Source organism: Prinia subflava, chromosome 4 (genome assembly GCF_021018805.1).
Source record: "Prinia subflava isolate CZ2003 ecotype Zambia chromosome 4, Cam_Psub_1.2, whole genome shotgun sequence".
Taxonomy (NCBI): Eukaryota; Metazoa; Chordata; class Aves; order Passeriformes; family Cisticolidae; genus Prinia; species Prinia subflava.
In genome coordinates, this window is record NC_086250.1 from 70,942,333 (window position 1) to 70,963,092 (window position 20,760).

The window sequence follows — 20,760 nt, forward strand, 5'->3', positions numbered from 1 at the left end:
CACACATCCTGAGGATAACACATTGCTGCTGTCTGCTTTGCTTTCATGGACTTGGTTTGATAGGGGTGAACTCCAGATATTGCTGCGACCCAAATTCAGTGCTCTGCTTCCAGTGGAGCTGCTGTCAGTGCATCACCTCGTACCCTGAAATCTCAATTTATACTGGATGCAGGCACAGCTCTGCATTGCCTTGGCTTCCAGCTGTTTGCTGTAAGTCAGCACAGCTTTTACTGATGACCTGAAGGGTGTGAGTGCTGTCAGAACTCACTCGACTGTTCAGCTCCAGCATGGAATTAGAGTTCATTCCTGGAAACAGGGATGTGAGTGAACAGCTCAAAACTGGCTCTGTCAGGTTGGATTTTTGGGTTTGCTACTAATTTGAAAGGAAAGTCTTAACACTAGCAGGTGTGATGGTTAAAAGCATGACCCCTTGGTTATTCCCCCATTTATTCTGAATTTTCTTTCCCTGTGTGGCTGTTCATTGCTATTAAAATGCTTCAGACTTCCCTGAGTTTAATGGGTACCTATGGAGGAAAAGGTTAGAGCTTCGCAGTGATTATTGAGGCATCAGCTTCCCCACATCATACTCCAGTTGCTTCCTTTGCAAAACTCCTTCCTGCTGCCTCTGAAACGGTCAGAAAGGATCCTTGTGATTTACATTGTTATTTTCAGTGCTGTTTCTCATCCCAAATAAGGACAGAGAAGCATGGGAGGTGGTTTCCCACTGCAGCACACACTCATTTACTTGTGCCCTTCCATGGCCCCACATTCATTGCTGTGATACTTCTTCCCTCCCATCTCAGGGTTTATTTTGTGTGACTCCAAGAAGAAAAAGGTGATGATACCAACCCCCAAGTTGTCCTAGGTTCCTGCACCTGCTCTACCCATCCCAAAACTTTCATGGATATTGAGGTGTTTGGTTTATTTCTGCAGCATAGCAGGGCAGAGGGAATGAGAAGAGGAATAATCTTGGGGTTAATTACAGGGATGCCTGATGTAAGTAGGTGAGTAAGGTGTGGCCTGTCCTTGTGGAAGGGTTTTGAAGAACTCTCCCAACAGTAGCTTTGCTATTCACAGCTGATTTTACAATGTGAGCTGGATTCTCTGGCTCTTCTTCAGAGAGAAGTGAGGCAATATCAGGATCTTCTAGTCCTGGAGCTTCACCTCCAGCTTTGGCCTCTCTCAACCCCAAGGACACCAGAAAGAATAATACAAGTTTTATTCTCTCCACAGCAGTTGTGAGGAAGCCAGTTGGGCTTAACCCTCCTCAAACAGACCAGAGGTGGTGCAGCACCATTGGCTTTTGGATCAGGTTTGGCTGCCTTAAGGGATTGTTAAAATCTAAAAATGTTCTGAGCTCTCTGATGAAAGCTGCCAGTTTGATTAAAGGAGATTAGGTGCTTTTTAATTAATATGATGGTGGGGAGGCTAGACTGTAACAGTGGCTCCAGTGGTTGCAGTCATCTCCACATCCCAAGTAGCAACGGATATGTTGTACTCCCCAGTGATAGGAAAAGATACTTTAAATATCCTGATTTAGTAACCAAGGAATCCAATCAATTACTCAGTGTTTCACTAAGCAGAGAAGTGCTGTGGTGTGTGAACAGGATCTGTTCATTAAAAAAAGCCACTTTGAGGCTGAAAAGTGATTTTTTTAAAAAAAATTTTGAGATTTTGACAAAAACTCAGCTCTTAAAACAGGAAAATGGAGGAGAACTACTGTGCTGCTGACTTGTTTTCCCCTCCTGTCTGCTGTGGTCATCGGGAATGCAAACTAGCAGTGGAGGGTGAATGTTGCCTTCATCTCTCCCTCCTCATTCCTGTCCCTCCCGTTGATGTTTTGATGTGCAAAACACTCTTCACTTCAGAAGCTGCTGTGCGGGGTGGTGGAAAGGAAAACAAACCCCTCGTTATTAGTAGCTGTTGCCATTTGCTAAAGCTGTATTTTCTGCTGTGTCTTCCAGCACTCCCTCCTCCACAGCAGGAAATGAGGGGGTGCTGGGGAGACCGTAAGCCAGAGAAAAGAGCTTAATTACACAAACAAATGTGGTCATGGGAGTCTTGCAAATTGGAGGCCCCGAACCACGCAGACCACTTTGCTGGGGGACAGAAATTGGAAGTCTGTGGGCTCATTCCCAGTTAGTTGGAGGTGACATTCCCGTCCTCGTGGGCTGGTGGTGTTGTGCGTGTTGTGCATTCAGATGCTGAGATGTCTCATTTTGGGAGTATTGTTAAATGTTTGCCCTTCAAAACTGCTGCAGTTGCCCCTTTCAGGGGAGTTGGTGGCATTGGCAGGACCTGGGTGGCTTGGAGTCAAACACCAGTGAGCTGGCTGGGCACCATCTCCTGACTGGTGAATCTGACTGGGGTGGGGTTTGAGCTGTTTGTTGATCTGTTGCCTCTACTCTGGTGGTATCACTGTAGCATGTGATGGTTTGTTTGTCTGGACCTTCAGTGTTCATTATCTTGTCCTCTACACCCCAGTGTGGTCCCCAAAAGCTGGTTCTCCCTCCTTAGTGCTGGCAGTGTGAGTGTCCACCCCCCTGTCCACAATTTGGCCTCTCTGTTCTGTTTTGGCACCCGGCTTGAAGCGTTTGCACCTCCCCAGCAACCCTGCAGGCTCTGGTGTCCGTCTGGATTCCCTTTGGTGTCTGTCCTGCAGTTGTTGTCTGGGACACCTGAGCACAGGAGAGCTGAGCTGAGAGGTGTGGACAGCCCTGGGCTGGAAAGAAGCATCTGTGGGGTGATGAAAGCTGTGAACTGCTCATGTGTTTTAATATCCTGGTCAAATATTGACTGCTCCTGTGCTGAGCTCATGGTGGTTACAGGCATCTTCCCTGGACTCTGGTGATTGCCCTTCCCACCCTTTTCTTTATGGATGATCTTTGTTCAGCCTGGAGTGTTAATTTTCTTCCTTGGCATAAATCATCTTTGATGATTTCTGGGTTGGTGTGTGAGCCCCATGCTGTACATAAATGAATGAGTGACACGAGGAATATCTACAAATGTAGTTATGTTGTATGTAATGTACATAAGGAGAGAATGTATTTTGTTCATTTTTTTCTTAATAAAAATGTATATGCTAGCAAGGGTGTTGATTTAAGATCTGTTTGTTCTCACATCGCTTCAGAGAGTGGAAAAATGCCTGTGAAGGTCTTTTAGTGCTGGAGAAATTGTGAAACTAGTGGTGCATTACGTCTGGCCCTGTTGCCTGACGTCACTGATGAGCTCAGTCAGTATCCCATAAATCCATAAATTCCCAATATTCACAGGAACTTTTTCTAGGGAGCAGCACGGAGTTAGAACATAGGCTCTGGCAAACTGCTGATTTTTAATATCTGACTTCAACTAAATTCCCTTTTTTTTTTTTTCCTTTACATAAGCAGAAACTTAACCTGGAACAAAATGTTTTATTTTGGGTGCTTGAAGGCCAATGGAGCCACAGAACTGCCCACACTGCTGCTGCCCCTGTGCTGCCCTTGGGTGATGCCTCTCCTGCCTTATGAGTGTGAGGTTGGATTCCCTCCTCCACAACGAGGAGGGGCTGCAGACCAGAGGGAGTTAGGGTGAAATGCAGAAATAAATAAGGGTGAAATCCATAAATAAGGGTGAAATGCATAAATAAGGGTGAGTTGCCTTTCCCTCTGACACCCTGAAGGCATCAAGAGCTCAAACAAGTGCTCAGGCTGTGGTGGGGGTGCCCTCACATCATCCCAGCCTCCCACCCCTCTGCATCCTCTGGTTTTTAAATTTAATAGGTTTTCCACCACTATAATACTTCCTTCTGCATAGGAAAAATCCAGACTCTTCGTGGCTGGCTACTGTGAAGGTCTGGGTTGGTTTTGTTCCAGCTGGTCCAGTGTTTTCCCATGGAGCATCTCCAGAGCAGGAAGTTGTGGCCCTGGAACTCATCCTCTGCCCTGGCCACCCCTCCTCACTCAGCCAAAGACACGAGTCTTTTACATAAGAATGTTTATTGACAGAAATACATGATGCTCTCAAAATATATTTGTAGGAAAATGCAAGAATAATCTCTTACAATCCAGTTCCTCAGTAAATTCCAGTGTAAATCAGACTCCTGTCCCCATGAGAGATGCTGCTACACACAGTAAGTAAGAGCTCTACTACATGTGCAAGGTTCAACAGGTTGAACCTGGGGAATTAGGTTTTCCTTCTCCAGTCCCTCATGGATTAAGACTTGTGTGTCTTCTGTAGGCAGCAGTCACAGTATCAACCTCATCAGCTGGGTCACGGCACTGTGAGCGGGAGATAAAATGCTCCTAAAGTATTTACACGTTTCCTCGTGAATCTGAAAATAGAAAAGTCTCTTGCAAGGACATCTGAGCTGCTTGTAAAGCTCTCGCCGAAAGGTAAGAGCAGGAATCTCTTTGTACAATGTGTGGGATGTTAAAGCTGTTTTGGGGGAGAAGAGGAGTGCAGGGAAGGGAGGAGGGGCAGGGAGAAAGGAAATGCCTTGGTAAATCTTTTTTTTTTTAATTTATTATTTTTGGTCTAACAGTTATGGCTACAGTCTATGAAAGGAAGGGTTAAGGCCAAAGATGCTCATTGCTGCATTTCCTACCTGATTTTTTTTTCCCAAAAAAAGAATGTTCTCAACATTAAAAAAAAAAAAAAAGTACTGTGTTTCTTTTCCTGTGGAAATAGTTCTTTTAAATAGGGGAAGGAAAATCTACTATAAAATATTAGTGGTTTAAAAATATGGTGTCTGGAAAAATAAATAAATGTACAATTCCTATTCAAATATAAATCACTATAAGCACTTGCTGAGCAGTTAATATCCTCACTGGTCTCTGCTCGGAAAGATTCAAGGTTATTTGATCTCAGGCCTCTGTAGGGTTCTCTTGGAAAGTCTTTGGACCTGACTCATTAAAGCACTTTGGCATCTCTTTGCTGGGAAGGGGGAATCTTTAGGCACATGCCAAAGCCTGGAGATGCCCTGCCAGGGCTGTCCTCGTGCCAGCTCCAGCCCCTGTGGCCGCAGCATCGCTGCTGCCCTGTGTTTTCCCTGGGTTTGTTTTCTGGGAAGGACAGAAATGTGAGGTCAGGGACCTGCTGCTGGTCTGGCAGGGCAGCTGGGAGGCCACAGTGCTCACAGGAGCAGCTGTGGATGCTGAGGCCCATTCTCTGAGACTCACGGCCACGTAAAGAGCTGAACTCGATGCTGCCAGAACAGGGACAAAGTTACCTGGGCAAGAGGTGTTTTTCTGCTTCATGTCAAATTTTACTCCCCTACCAGGCTGGCCTTTAGCTTTTTCTTTCTTTCTTTTTTTTTTCTTTTTTCTGTTTTTTTTATTTTTAAGATTTTAAATTTTTTTTTAATTTATTTTGTTTGTTATTTCTCCTCCCCTCCAAAATTACTTCCCCATAGTGCAGTGCACAGGTAAGTGAAGTGTGCGGAATACATTGCTAATGAATAGCAGGAATATTTACATACAAAAATATAAAGGTTTGAACACTTCAGACTCTGCCCTTCAGTGCAGGACAGAAGGGGGAAGAGCCACTTGTATCCTCTGCCTGTCCTGGGGCTGAGCAGGACCCCAATCCCCTCCTTCCTGAGTACTCCCAGCTCCACCAGGGTTTCTCCAAGCTTCCCATTGCTTGGCTCTGCTTTTCCCCTCCTTCAGGGCAGCCATGAGAGCAGATCCCAGTCAGGTTGCCTTGGTGGCAGAGCCCAAGGGAATGTCCCCGTTGTGCCTTGGTTTGTGGCAAGCAGAGAAGGGCTGAGTTTGGGCATCGCTCTTATCTGCAGCTCCTCTGGCTTGCAGAGGGTTTGGGACAAGCACCATCCTCACGTTGGGAGAGGGACTCAGCCAGGTGACCTTCAGGTCCTCGTGTGCTGGAGGATGGACCCTGCTGGAGGAGGATCCCTGCCTCTGCCAGGACTGAGCTGCTTCACCAGAGCAAAGACATGAAGCTCTCCCCAGCCTTTTGAGCCATTTAGGAGCTGTGGTGGGGAGTCAAAATCCAGAAATGGCCTCAGTCCAGCCATGTTTTTCTTCTCCCCTTTAAAGGCTTCAGCAAAGGGAGACCTGGGTGACAGAACAAGGGCTGCAGGACAAAGCTCAGTCCCAGCTTTGCTGCTGAGCTGGAAGTTGCTTTGCAGGTCTCTTTTATTGGCTTGTGAAGAAGAGCTTGAGAGCATGGGCTGAGCTTTTAAACCTCGAGGGGATGAAACACCAAGGGCCACCTGAATGCCACCAAGCTCCCTGACTCACGTTCTGCTGCTCTTTTACCTCTTCTGCTGCTCACACAGGAAAATGTGCCGTCAAAAATCACAAACCATCGTGGTGCATGTGTCCCACAGTCTCGTGGAAGATGGATGAGGGCCGTGAGATGCTGCTGTGTAATTCCTGGAAGGCAAGTGATCCTTCTGTAGGGAAATGCAGCACCAGAGCTGGGCTCCTGCACCACAAAACCCCCAACATCACACCTGGGCTAGAGACCAGGCATCACTCTTGCTCTCCACACCCTTCCTAAGAGGGATGAACTCAAGAAATTCCTCCTTTTCCTCTCCCTTCATCTCATCCTTTCAAAACAAGAAGCTGCTGCTCCTCTCTCCATTTCCAGATGGGTGCAGGGTCTGTTCCACAGCCCCTGGCAGTGGGGCTGGGCATCACTTGGCACTGCTGCATCCCTGCCACCCCATTTGCCTGTGGCACAACGAGGGGTCTTGTGCGTTTTAGCTCTGAGAAGAGGATGGAAACCAGATTAAAAAGGAACAGGCTGTTTTTTCTTTCACTACCTGGGTGTCAGGGAGGGCAGGGTGATGACTAAACAGCGTGGGCCAGAGGATTTGTTGAGCTGTAATTGCCAGGTGCTGCTTTGCTGTCAGACGTGCTCCATCTCCCGTCCTATTTACTTTATTTCTCTTGATTTTTGAGCTGCTTGGTAGCTGGAGGATGCAGCTGGCGTGGTTGGATGTGGGATGGGAGGGGACATGCCTGGAGGAGACACCAGCAGCTCTTCAGGAGCAAAGCCACCCTGATTGCCCGTGGCTGGTCAGGTCTGGCCTGGGAGCTGGATGGGGGATGGAGGATGCTTGGCCAGATGTGGCCACCAAAGTGGCTTCTGTTGATGTGCCCCAGAAGTGTCTTCTCACGTCCTTTCCTCTTCCATCCTGCACCCCCTGTGATGGCACAAGGGGCCATAATGAGTTCATTAGGGGATTTTCTGCTTCTCGGGGGGAATTTTGCCTTTTTTGGAGCTCTGTGTGCGTGTGTGTAGGGTTGACGGGTTTTTTTGGGGGGGTGGTTGTTTTTCTCCTGATCAAATTCTGCATCCTATAAATGCGTGTCCTCCTCTTCCTCCAGGTCCTCCTTCATGAGGGTGTCCAGAGGAACGATCCAGCTGTCCCCCAGCTCCCCGTTGAGGTTCACCTTCTTCTCCTGCATTTCAGAGGAGGTCTCCATCACCTCCAGCGTGGGGTTGTCGTGGTAGCCGTTCTCCATGGTCTGCATCTCCTCGGTCAGGCGCTGCTATGAGGAAAGAAAACCATAAACCCCACTGAACAACACCTTGGCCATGCTGTGAGTGTCACCTCAGGGCTGCCACCTCCCAGCCAGCTGTGACAGCTGCCCCGTATAGATCTGTATCACTACATATAGAGACCTTTGTGGTGAGGTTGAGGCAGGGGGCAGCGAGGGGGTAGCATGGAGCTGGCAAGAAGAAGACTCTGCTGATGATGGGAAGGAGGAGAGAGTAGCCAGAGACATGTGGAGAACCTCTAGGACAGCTACCAGCTTCAGTTTGTTCCACCCAGGACCTTGGGAAGAGGCTGAGCATCGCTGCATCCCAACTCCTGCCTCCCTACCTCAAATCTGCTCTTCCACTCCCCTTTCTCTCCACCCCCGTCCTTTTTTAGTTGCTTTGTTATTCTACTCCTTTACTCAGGGGTAGCTCCCACCTGCCAGATCTTGAGCATTATCCCTCCTCATTCTGGAACTCTCAATGGAAACCAGGCAGGGAAAGGTGAATTCAGGCATTTTGTCACCTGGCTCCTTTGATATGCTTCAGGCTCCGACTCAGCCCTTAACCCTTGGCAGAACCCCAGCCCATCCTAATTTTGCATCCACTTGGGCTCCTTCATTCCCATCCTTCCCTAGAGGGATTCAGTGGGGAACTGCAGTCCTTGGTCATCCCTTTTTGAGAATCACAGGGCTCTCTCTTCATCCCTATCTTTCCCTGGAAGGATTCCATGGGGAGCTGCAGCCCTTGCTCAGCCCTTTTTTGGGGAGCCCTGTTAAAATCTGCCTGGATTCACAGCTTGCTCTATCACAGCGCTCCTAGTAAATGTCAGGAGACAGGCGTGGGAGGGAATCCATGGAGAAGGAGAGGGATGGAGAAGCAAAACTGCAGGGCTTGGCACTGGCAGGGGCTGCAGAGGCGCTGCTGGGAGTCCCCTGTGCCACTGGTGGCAGGGTGGGGATTGTGGGATGCTCCAAAGCACAGGACACACCTGAGCTCTCCAAGGGCTGCTTCCCTTTGGGAATGCTGGTGTCCCACCATGGCAAGGCACCCTCCAGCCATGCAGCGAGGGGAAAGGGGCTGTAAAGCTGGGCTTTAGTCCTGTTAAAAGCTCCTGGGCCCTACCAAGCGCCGGAGGTGAGAGCTGGGGGTGTTACGGACGCGGCGCCCGCCCCTCCGATCCCTGCGTTGGAACTCACATTAAAGATCAGGGCCACATGTCCATCATCAAACCCGGGGACATCAGGGTGGATGTTCTGGGCATTTCCAAGATAAAACAACAGGGAGGGAGGTGGAGGGCGAGGAGGGTTGGAGAAAAAAAAAATAAAATAGGAAAAAAAAAACTTTCAAGTCATTTTTGGAAACGAAACAGAAGGAGAACAAAAGAAACCACCCAAAAACAAAGCCAGGAAGAAGGAATGTGTTTGTTTCTTGGAAATGGCATCCCTTGCTTTGGTTTTACTATTTTACCCTGTGCCTGGTGGGAATTTACCTCTGGAACATCCAAGTTGGACTGGTATCTATTCCTATGCACTCGATTATTTTAGGGACACATGTTCCCATCACTAAAAATATCACGGAGATATTTCTATTTCTACCTGTTATCTCAACAATATGGGTGTGTTATGCTGTTATCTGTCCCTGATGGGATGTTTTTCACCCCAGCCAGGGAGGTTTTGTGCAAGGGATGATGAAACCCTGGAAGCTCAGAGGAGACCACGGTGCAGGTCAAATATTTATTGAGGTCTTGTCTTTTCCTCTATTTCTTCTCAAAAAATCAAGCCTGGTAAGTACAAACAAGTCTGACAGGGGCATTGGTTTGCTCTTCCCTCCCTCCTTTGGTCACCTACCTTGCATTGTAAATATTTAAAGCTTTATGCCTCGTTTCCCCATGCGACAGAGGTTGGGATTGCTGAGAAAGGATGAGCTGGTCCAGGGGAAAATGAAGTAGGAGTGAAGTAGGTTTGCTTCTCCATCAGGAGGATGGTTTACCCTGATTGCATAATCTGATTTCATAATTATTTTCCTTTTCTGTTTCTGTCTGTCCTAGATCAGCAGCTGGGACCAGTGCAAACCTCGGTGCCCCAGGACACAGAAATGGCCAGTCCTTGCAGGTGGATGCTACACTAAAGGATTGTTTCCTGAGATAAATAATCACATTATTTTCTCTTTCTGTGTTGGTTCTTCCTTAAATCCTGCTGCTGCTGCACTGAAACTTGGCCCTGGCCCAGCTCTTGCAAAGGCTGAGCCCTGCAGTGTCAATGCCCCTCCTGCTGATGCCCTGCACACAGCTGGGGCTCCCTGGCACCCATTCCAGCTCCACTACTTGTAAAAGTATTTCAAGAAATTTTTTCAGGGGTACAGCTTGTTTTTGGAATGGGGTTTTGGATTGAGAAAACCTTTCTTGTCAAAATTATGACCCGGGGTGGTGCCCACTGGGCAAGCCAGGATGTCTCCACCGGCAGAGACAGCAGAACTGGTGATCCTCATCTCCTGAAGATGCCTCTGGGATGGAAAAGTTCTTGGGACACCTGTCCCAAGGTCCTCCTGCCCCCTTACCTGCTCCTTCTTCTGGGAGAAGCGCTGGTGGCAGCCGTAGATGGCCGCGACGAGCAGCAGGGACCCGGCCAGGGTGATGATGGTGATGATGAGGGGCGTGCTGAACTCGTCCTTGATGGTCATGTCCTCCACCATTTTGTCAGAGGTGATGTTGACGATGCCCAGCTGCCACAGAAGGGGACAGGTCAGGCTCCTGTGCCACCCACCACAGGGGGACATCCATGGGGCAGCCGTGCCATGACCAAGGACATGCTTACCTCCTCTAACTTGTCCTTCTTCTCCTTCAGCCCATTGAGGACTTCTTCGGAGTCCAAGGGATCTGGAGGAAGGAAAAGGCTTCAGTGAGCACACGGTGTGGAGGGGACAGGTTGTGCCCCCATCCCCTGGTCAGAGGGGTGACCCCCTTTCTGGAGGAGGTGGATGAAGATGTGTGGGGATGAAGCCAACCCTTGTAGGTGCTTCACAGCCAGACAAAGAGCCAGGATCTCTTCTGGAAGGGGACAGCCCCAGAGCCCCCAGGCCCCACCACCCATCAGTGGATGATTTATGAGCAAGCCCAGTGAGGGGCTGTACCTGGCTCCTCAAGGATTAGTCCCCAGTGCCTGGGTGCCTTCCCTGAGGTTGGATGGGGAGTCTGGATCACCCACTCAACCCCTGCTCTGGTGAGTAAGAGCAGGATGGAGCTCAGGCCTTCCCCCCCCTCATGCTAGGGCAGCAGGATGTGTCTGACTCCCAGGGATCCTGATCCTACAGCAATGTTTGGGCAACCCCAGGCTGAGCTGGTTATCCCAAAGGGTCTGACATGGGCATGAAGCTCCTCTCTGTGGTCTTTCGGGAAGGATTTGAACTGGACACCCAGTTTTAACCACCTGGGAGGAATTCTTCCTCCTGGAGACTGGTCAATGCCTCAACTCAACGTGGCAAAGGGATCTTCCTTGGGGTGCATTCCTTAGGGCACAAAGCTCCTTTCTGGCATCCCTGTACCTCTCCCAAACCACTGGGATGGGGCAGCCGTGGCAACAGAGCCCTTTGGCCAAGCTCTAGCAGACCTGAGGACTCTGCCAAGCCTCCAGCTCCGGGGTCCCCAGTGCCCCCCTGCAGCAGGAGGGTGGGCTCATACTCACTGTGCAGGACCACCCCGACAGCCCAGTGGTGGGAGCGGGGCTGGCTGGCCATCAGCGTCACCGTGCACCGCTCCCTGCTGGCGTCAAACGTGTGCTGGGCCGTGGAGCAGAAGCTCTCAAAGAAGGAGTTGTTGTTGATGGCAGTCCTCCACTCAGCCTGCGGTGACAGCGAGGGTCAGCACTGCTCCCCAGCCCAGGGACTGCCCAGGAACCTCCCGCCCCATGGCCAGGGGTGCAGGATGCCCCATCCTCATGGAATGGCCCCTTCAGGATGGGATGTGCCGCTCCGTGCCGGGGTTTGGTTGACAAGGTGGTGTTGGGTCATGGGGTGATCTCAGAGGTCTTTCCCAACCCAATGGATTCTGTGATCTTCCCTCATCCCTGTGCCCTGCCCGGCTGCCGCCGGCCCTCCCAGGGAACAGGAAAAGTTTAAAAGAAGTTTCTTTACAAGAAGCCGAGCTCTTGGCTGCCGTTCCTCAGCGGCGCCCTGCACCAGCCTTATCTGTGAGCCGCAGCTTTCAGTGTTCCAGGAATAGCAGGTCCCTGAGGGAAGCAGGGCGGGGGGGCTGGGGAGGCCAGGGGGCCACAGCAGGAGCAGGGCAGGGCTGTGCAGCCCCACAGTTCCCCCACAGGCATCTCCAGCCTTTCTGCCCTCTGTCCCCACCAACACAGGTCCCTGTCCTGCCAAAAACATCCCCACAGCTCTGCAGGGAAGAGCAGGAGAGTGTGTCTTGCGTTTGGAGAGAATCACAGAATGAATCACAGAGTGGTTTGGGTTAGAAGGGACCCAAAACATCATCCAGTGCCACTCCCTGCCATGGGCAGGGACACCTTTCTTAGATTGCTCTAAGCCCCATCCAACCTCGCCTTTAACACTTCCAGGAGTGGGAAAGCCACAGCTTCTCTGGGCAAACCAAAGCATCCCTGGAGAGATGGGAGAGGGGTGGATAGAGCCCACACTCCCTCTGGTGTTTCTGAGGTTTTTGGCTCCGTGCTTTCTTGTGTCTGGGAGCTCACTAAGGTAGAGGGGATCACTCTCCAGTCTGCAGAGATCCTGATGTGTGGATGTGGCAGTTGGGGACATGGGTTAGTGCTGGATTTAGCAGTGCTGGGTTAATGGTTGAACTTTACAATCTTTGTGGGCTTTTCCAACCTAAATCATTCCATGATTCTGTGCACAGAGCCGGCCCTCACAGGTCCTATATGAGAGCTGCTGTTTATACAGCTCCTGTGTGCACGAGTCTTCCGTGTGCAGGTGATCCTGTGTCTAAAAGTCCTTAATCCCTGCTGAAATGAGGTGCCTGGCTGGGAAAGGCTCTGCTCCTGCCTGCTCCATCACCCCAAACCTTCCCCTCCCATCCCAACACCCCCGGTGGCTGCCAGCACCGCAGGGATGGGAGCTGCCCGGCCCAGGGACGCACCTAATCTCACCCCATCTTATCTAAATATTTGGGAAGCAGCAGTGGAGACAGGATGCACTTGCCGGGGCGGAAGGCTGGCCCCGGATACGGTGCGAGGGTGAGCTCAGCATCGGGAGGCCCTGGCTGTGTCCCACTGTCCCTCGCCTGTCCTTTCGCTTCGCACCGGGAGAAATTCCCCGGGGCCCCTCTGCGGGGTTGTACCACCCCTGGGAAAAGAGCTGGATGGGAAATCTGCCGCAGCCCGAGGGCAGCATTCCCTGGTTCCCAGCAGGGAGAGCGAGGAGGGGGCTGTGGCTCGGTGCTGGCGGTGTTTTTATCACGTCTGGACGCTGGGTTGTGCTCCTACGCTTGGAATGTCCTGTGATTTATCCGTCCCTGTCTGCGCAGCGCTTTCTGCTTGGCAAAGCAAGGGAAAGCCTCTGCTGCCTCCCTGCATCCTCCCTCCCCTCACTTTGCCGCAGCTCTGCTTTTTCCCAGCCCTCAATAACCTGTTTCTTTCCCTACCACACCATGGTGGGGGAAAAAAAAGACTCTTTTTTGGGGTGGGGAGGGAAATGGGATGCAAGGCTAAAACATCGCTGAGACCACTTCAGTGGCAGCTGGTGAGCAGTGCCTAAAGCCCTCCAGAGGGTGAGCTGGAGGGATTGGCCCTTTCCAGGGCTGGAGAGGGGCAGGGAGAGGCCGGCAGGGATGCCCTGGCAGCTCCCCCTCCGCCGCCGGAGCCGCTCGCATTCCTTGGCCGGAGTTGACAGGCGCTGCCGAGCGGCTCGGATCCGGTTCCCACACTGGCGGGGACCTAAAACCAACATCCCCGAATGAGGTAACAGCACTTGAGTCAACAAACCACCCCCGCCAGCTGCACGGGGTGAGGGGGCACCACGACCCCGCTGGGTGAGGGAGTCCCCCTGCCTGCTCCAGGGGCTGTCCTGTGTCCCCAGACCGGTGGGTGTCACACAGCAATTCCAGTGGGGTCCAGTGGTCCTGCTGTGGTTTTTGCATCCCCCACTGCAGCAGGTTCTGGTGCTCCCCAGCATCCTGACTCAGCTCCTCGGGCACATTGGTGTCTGGGTGGGGGACACGATGGGGAGGAACCCCTGGGAGATGGACACGGGGTTGTGTGGCTGAACCACAGCTCAGGCTACACCAACCGCCTGTCATCATCAGTTCTCGCTTCAGCTAACTCATTTTGGGGTTGGGATGAGGAGCAGAGCATCCATCCATCCATCCATCCCTCTGTCATCCATCCATCCCTCGATCCATCCAACATCCATCCATCCATCCATCCATCCATCCATCCATCCATCCATCCATCCATCAACCATCCCTCCATCCATCCATTCATCCATCCATCCATCCATTCATCCATCCATCCATCCGTCCATCCATCCATCCATCCATCCATCCATCCATCCATCCATCCATCCCTCCCTCCCTCCCTCCATCCATCCCTCCATCCCTCCATCCATCCATCCATCCATCCATCCATCCATCCATCCATCCATCCATCCATCCATCCATCCATCCATCCATCCATCATCCATCCATCCCTCCACCCATCCATCCATCCAACATCCATCCATCCATCCATCCATCCACCCACCCACCCATCCCTTCCAAGGCAGGAGAAACCCAACTGAAAATACATTTGTGCATTTGTGACCCAGACCTTGGGAGAATTCATCCTATAGAATATGAGGTAGTGAGCTAATAAGCCTTGTTAAAAAACTCATTAAGCTCCTGCTGTAATCAAAGCAATGAGAAGGAGAACGTGGGGGAACATGGACCAAACTCTTCAGCATTGGTTCAGAGCATCACCTGACGAGGAAGGATGCAGGGAACCAACCAGCCTGGAAACACTTACAGTCCACGAAGCAGTACCAACTGGATATTTGGCTTTCTTTAAAGGATTTATAGTTTGAGTTCCTTGTTTCCTGGAGAATCTGAGGTGTGGTGGAGTGACAGGTCTGCAGTTCCTGGGTTCAGTCCCAGGACTGGTGCTGCCCCACCAGCCCAGCTGTGAATGGAGTGGGTGGCTCTGCACTGTCCTGTCCCCTGCCCTGTGTGACCCAGATGTGTCTCTCACCACTGGTCCCCCCACACTGCCCTGGCTTCTTGCTGGATCTGAATTTTTAGTACAATGCCACCCCGACTCTGGCTTGTTCTCAGAGCAGCACCAGAGCTGTTTCTGGAACACTTCTCCTCACAGCACACACTTTCCTGTTTTCCCACGGCTTGTGAAATGCAAAGGATTTTTTCACTTTGCTGTCAGGATTTGGCTGCGGACGTGTTTACTGGGCCTACAAAGCAGGGAAACCAGATAGTGCCACTTCTCTGTTATCTGCTCGGCCTGGGAGGCACAAAATGGGCTGCAATTTTCAGGAGTACAACGAGTGGGAAGTTCAGGGTGAGCGGGGAGGAGGCTTTGGCAGCTGAGGAGGGCGATGGGGTGGGAGGATGCAGCCGATGGGAGGATGCACCCTTGCAGCCCTGCAGCCTTTCTGGGGCTGTTTTGGGGTGTAATTGGCATTTTGTGCTAACAATGTTCTGGCTGGTTATTGCACCCAGGGGAATCAAAGGGAAGCAGGGTGGGAGACTCCCTGGCTCGCCAGCTCCAATGCTCTGTGGCCCTGGGACAGGCCACGATGCCAAGATGTGGTGTCTGCCCATCCCTCAGCTCGCTGGTGCTTCCCAGCCTCCCCATCCCTGCTTCCAAAAACCTCCCAGTACAACCCCACTGGAAGGCCAGCAGCTCTGGAACATTACTGTGCCCAGAAGGAGGGGGAAACTTTAAACATCAGCACGCTCCTAAGTCCTCTTAGGCTCCAAAATTGGATTTTGTCAATCTGATTGAATTTTTTTATATATTCAATATACAACTTGATGAGAAGCTTTTCCAGCATGAACCTGTAGCTGTGTCCAGCCATTATATGGGGAAAGGGATGGTCTCAGGACAGACCATCCTGCTGGAGCTTTGTGGAAATCAGGCCCCTCCTTGGAAACAGCATTCAGAGCAGCATCACTAAGAACATCACCACCACTGCAGATGTGTGGGCAAGGAGCATCTACCCAGCAGCAGCCAGAGCAGGAAGGTGACAACAGACAGCAGGCAGGTGCTCTCCCTCCTCCAGGAGCACAGTGGATGATGCTGGGAGGTCCAAGCCCTTTCCAGGACTGCCAGGCAGGGCCAAAACCCAGGCACAAGGAATTTCAAGAGCTGCTGTGGTCAGTAGTTGCATTCACAATGTGTCTGAAAGGGTTTTGTGAACAGTGTGGCTTCACGTAGAGAGTCCCTTCCAACTTGGCTGATTCTGTGATTCACTTAGGACAGGGAATGACAGGACAAAGGGGAACATTTTATATTAAAAGAGGAAAGATTTAGATTAGATATTAGGAGGGAATTCTTTACTGTGAGGGTGGTGAGACATTGGAGCAGGTTTTCCAGAGAAGCTGAGGCAGCCCCATCCCTGGAAGTGTCCAAGGCCAGGCTGGACAGAGCTTGGAACAATCTGGTCTAGTGGAAGGTGTCCCTGCCCGTGGCACAGGCTGTGAGAAGGTCCCTGAAGTGCCAATTTTCCAGTGCTTACACTGCCAGAAACCAGAGCATTATCATGCCCAAACCCTCCCCTGAGCCCTACCCACAGTCCCTCTGTCAGGACCTCACCAGCCATTTACTGGTGTCTCTTCCCCTTTATCACCAACAAAAAACTTCTTCCTATTTGGAATATATCACTATAGTTCATCTTCCTTATTGCAAGAAACTCAGAGTTTCCACCAGAACCATTCTGAAGGTGGATATCCCTCAGCAACAACAGCAGGCACCAGAAAGGGTCTTGGTCTGTGGTCCTGGGTTGGGCTTGCCTGCCCCCAGCCTTCCCACCACATTTTACTGCTCCCTGGCCTTGCAGACAGTGAAATGGAGTTTATTTTCCTCTCACTTTAGGGTTCTGTGAGAGCACTGAGGAGTATGAGTCCCAAACTCCAGGCTCCTCTGCTTCCCAGTTGCTTTGCAGTTGGATGCCACCCTACCCCAGTGTGAGGTACAAGATCTCAAAAGTGCACAATAACTGTGGAGGAACACCTCATTTTTTTTCTTGGGTTTTGGGACAAAATTTCAGCCCCTCAATTTAGGCAAAAAGCTTTCCTGCTTGCATGAGGGACGATTTACCCTTTAAAATATTCTGTTTGTCTTTCTGTAAGACCTGGGTGGGCTCAGCCAGTCCTTCTACTTGGAGAAAACAACACTGGCCTCTTCTCCTCCTGCCACATCCCCAACTGGTGACACTGCTGAACATGGACTTGCATTCACCATTTTACACTGGCTGCAACTTTGATGAAATTCCCTCATTTCCGAGCATTTTCTCACATGCTCAGAGCACCACAGGTTAAAATCTGAACCTCCAGCAGCTGCCAATTCTCCATGGAAGTCAAAAAGGTGGTACTTACACAGGTTCTGGGTTCTTTCAGCTGAATGGTGGGCCTGATATTTTGCACCTGGTCTTTACAGATGAGCTGGAAAGGCAGAAAAGCAGCTCTCAGTGGTGGACAAAGGTTGGAAGGGCAGTTGGTCACCAATCCAACAGCCCATCACTTGTTTCCTGGGGAAAAGAGCCTGACCCCCTCCTGGCTGCACCCTCCTGGGGAGTTGTGGAGAGCCAGAAGATCCCCCCTGAGCCTCCTTTTCTCCAGGCTGAGCCCTCCCAGCTCCCTCAGTTGCTCCTGGTGCTCCAGACCCCTCCCCTGGACACGCTCCCTTTCACCTCCATCCTCCTTGTCTCTTCTCTGGAAAGCTCCAGGAGAAGGGGATGGGAGTAAATGACCTCTAAAGGTCCTTTCCAACCCAAAGAGCTTTGTGATTCAAGCTGGAATTACTTTGCTGGCAGATTCTCTCTCTCTGACACAGAAACAGCAAGAAGAGCCACAGACTCCATGTGCACGTGGGATGGCAGCTAAATTTACACCACTGAGAGGTGCCCACCTTCCCATTTGGTGCCCTTACCTTGTTTGGGCAAGAAATGTTGGGGTGCTGGTGGCCAGAACTGCAGCTCTCTGCCTGGTCTGTCTGGTCCCCTGAGGCTGGAGCTGGTGGCTGGGCACTGGCAGGGCTCTGGGAGGCACTGGTGGGTTTGGCTGGTGCAGATCCGACATCGCGGGTGCTCTGGTCTGGCTCCCCAGCATGCACCAAAAAACAAACAGACAGACACTGACACAGGATAGAGGACACAGCTGGCACAGCTCTGTTGGGGATCACCTCCAAATCAGTTTTCATCTCTAGCCCTGCCTTGAAACCTGTGTCAAAGGCTGGAGAGGCTTTAGATTTCTTCTTTAATTTTATATATTTTTTAAAATTAGGTGTGATATGGAAAGAATCTGATTACTGATTTTATTTTCTGCTGCTGAAAGACACAGACCCAGCTACCCAGGGTCTGCCACCCCCCTCTGTTGGGAGGGGATGCAATGCCATAACCTCTGCTGGCTGCACCTCCATGGAAAAATTCCAGGGTGACAAGCTTGGAAATAGTGCCTGGTTCTACAGGAGACAGCCTGGGGTGTCCTGCCCGGTATTCCAGAAAGGCACAAGTCCCAAATCCACCAGCCCCATTTGGGTGTCTCTGATACCTGAGGTCACTTGCCAGGACTTGGTTAAGTTCTGTCACATCTTAGAATTGTTTGTGCAGTGGGAGCAGTGCAAGGAGCACAGCAGCCTCCTGCCTCCCCAGAACCCTTTGTAGACATGGATCTTCATCCCTGGCTTCCTAATTGATCCTTAAGTGGTGACAAAGAGATTTAAAATGCCACAGGATGTTCACAGCCTGTTTGCTCTCAGGACTCCTGCCTCTTCCACAGAGAAGATGAGGGATATTTCCCTCCCAGACACATTCTGAAGGCTCCAGGAGAGAATTAATTCCAAAGCCATCTGTTTCTCATGCATTCTGCCAGCTATTTATTAAATATAAAGGGTTTTTTAGATCTCTTCAGGCTTAATGCTTGAGGCCCAATTTGAATTAACATAATTTTATATATCATCCTTCAGTGGAGAGCAGCCCTGTGGAGCAGGAGGGGAAAGAAAGGAAAGAGAAACATCCTTCATGAAAATATCCATTTCACCTCATTCCTGCCCACACATGAAAACATGACTGGGGGGAAGCCAGTGAAGATGGCCTTGCAATAAAACCTTGGCCCATTTAGTGATGCCAACAGCTGGGAGGCTGAGGGGGGTGGAAATGTTTTTCAAGTGGCTCCTGTGTTCCAGGTAACTGGAAATGGGGTCAAGAAGAGCATTCTCCAGGGGAAGATAATGAAGGGCTCCAGTGTGATCACAGCTTTTATTCAGAGCCAGATGTGAGCTGAACCCACAATCCCAGCCAAGTCTGGAAGGCTCCATGGAGCCCTCACAGCCCCACAGGGTGATGATTTCCCTCTGAATGCTACCAGAAAAATGCCAGTTTGGGAGGTTGAATTGTGCCTCACCCAGCAACTAACACGACTGTAAAACTCCAGAGGTCAGAGAAAACACCTTAATGGTGTTCAGCAAGGTCCTACACAGCACGTGGACACTCCTAATGCTGCTTAGGCAGCAGCCAGGAGCCCAAGCCCTCCCGCAGCACTGACGAACGTCCTACCAAAGTCAGACTCCTCAGGGGTTGCAAACTCAGAGTTTAGCCACAAAATCTCCTTAGTCATCTAAAGCTCATTTTCTGTGCATGCCCAGACAGACTTCCCTAAGCTGTCAGCTGCAGCAGGGATCTTCCAGGGGCAGCATTCCAGGGGCTGTCACGCTGCTTCCCCAGCTCAGTCCCCCACCCATCGCCGCTGCTGTCACTCGCTGTCACTGAAGATCGAGCCACTGCAGTTGATGGTGCTCCAGGCACCCCTTGGTCTATCTAAAGCCAATGCCTGAGCTTTGCCACTTGATTCGTCCTTTGAATTTCACTAACTGCATTGACTCGACCTCCACCGAGGACAGCAGGGACCTAAACATGCGTTTGTCACGCAGACAACTGCACTGGAAGGCCCTAAAATGTGACAAGGTGGTGACAGCCCATAATGGCAGGAGGTGTTTAGGGCAGCCAGAGGAAGAGAAAACACAAAAAGGCCTCCCCAGCACAGGAAACCAATGTTCCTGTCTTCTGTTACCTGCCCCAGGAGCTGTCGTGGTGGCTGCCTCTGGGACCCTGTCCTTGCTGCCAGGCTGTGACGTTGGAGTGGTGGCGAGGGACGGGGATCCCTTCGGAGGGGTAGCAGAAGGGCTGGTGCTCCCAGGACTGGTAGAAGGGGTTGGGACCTGGGCTTGAGAACTGGAAGAAGGAGGCTGCTTGGTGGCATTTTGGGAAGGAGGGTAGACACACTCCTTGGAGCTTTGGGAAGCGTCAGTCCTCGCCACTGTGGTGCTCACAGTGCTGTTAGGCAAATGATGCAAAGGCTGGTTTCCCTGAGGCTGTGTGCTGGGAGAGGATGTGCCAGCAGTTCCCACAGCTCCTGGAGGACTGGTTGCATTAGTGACAACAGATTTTGCATCAGCTGTGGTCCCCGAGCTTCCTGAACTGGCTGTAGTGCCGCTGGGCTGCTGGGAAGGGGTGGAGCTTGCAGCAGGGGTGGTTTTGGGGCTGGTGGTGGCATTGTGTGAGGAGCTGTCCTGCCCAGGCGGGTGGGGTGGGGTGGTGGTGGCAGGCGGTGAGGTCCCCGGTGCTGGGGGGGTGGTCCCTGTCACTGTGGTAGGGGACGTGGCCGTGGGGGTTGGTGACGTTGGCGGCTGGGTTGTGGTGGTGGCGCTTTGAGCAGTGGTGGCTGTTGTCACGGTGGGCTGAGTGGTTCCTTCCTTGGTTGCAGTGGTGGTGGTGGTTTGGACTGTGGTAGGCGATGATGTAGGGGTGGTTGGGGAGGTCTCTGTGGTGCTTTCAGTAGTGGCTGTCGTCATGGTGGCTACTGTGGTCGTGGTGGCCGGGTTTTGTCCTAGGTTGGCAGAATCCATGTCATCCTGAGCGCTGGCACCTGGGGAAAAGTGAAAATGCCAAGGTAAATGCTGAACTAAGGAAACTGCCCTTGGTTTCCCCCTCAGAACATGTATTTGTGGAAGTAAACACTGGCATAAGCCACGAGTCATTCACTCAGGGCTTGCCTCGTGCTCTCCAAAGTCACATCAAATTCCATGTTCTGGTATCACTGTGTCCAGC

General features: G+C 51.4%; 1 protein-coding gene across 4 annotated transcripts in view; it reads right to left on the reverse strand.

The window, feature by feature from the left end:
* Positions 1-1,661: 1,661 nt before the first annotated feature.
* PODXL (podocalyxin like) overlaps positions 1,662-20,760 on the reverse strand; it is a 47,719-nt gene continuing 28,620 nt past the window's right edge. The window contains exons 2-9 of one of the 4 annotated variants that reach the window (XM_063397122.1): positions 19,724-20,578; positions 17,586-17,749; positions 17,033-17,098; positions 11,169-11,325; positions 10,302-10,363; positions 10,045-10,209; positions 8,685-8,741; positions 1,662-7,493 (exon numbers count right to left, since the gene is read on the reverse strand). In XM_063397122.1, coding sequence (XP_063253192.1) covers positions 7,302-7,493; positions 8,685-8,741; positions 10,045-10,209; positions 10,302-10,363; positions 11,169-11,325; positions 17,033-17,098; positions 17,586-17,749; positions 19,724-20,578 — 1,718 coding nt within the window. In that variant the 3' untranslated portion in view covers positions 1,662-7,301. Of the gene's footprint in view, positions 7,497-8,684; positions 8,742-10,044; positions 10,210-10,301; positions 10,364-11,168; positions 11,326-17,032; positions 17,099-17,585; positions 17,750-19,723; positions 20,579-20,760 lie in introns of all 4 variants that reach the window. The other 3 variants (XM_063397121.1, XM_063397125.1, XM_063397124.1) reach the window with 3 other exon arrangements.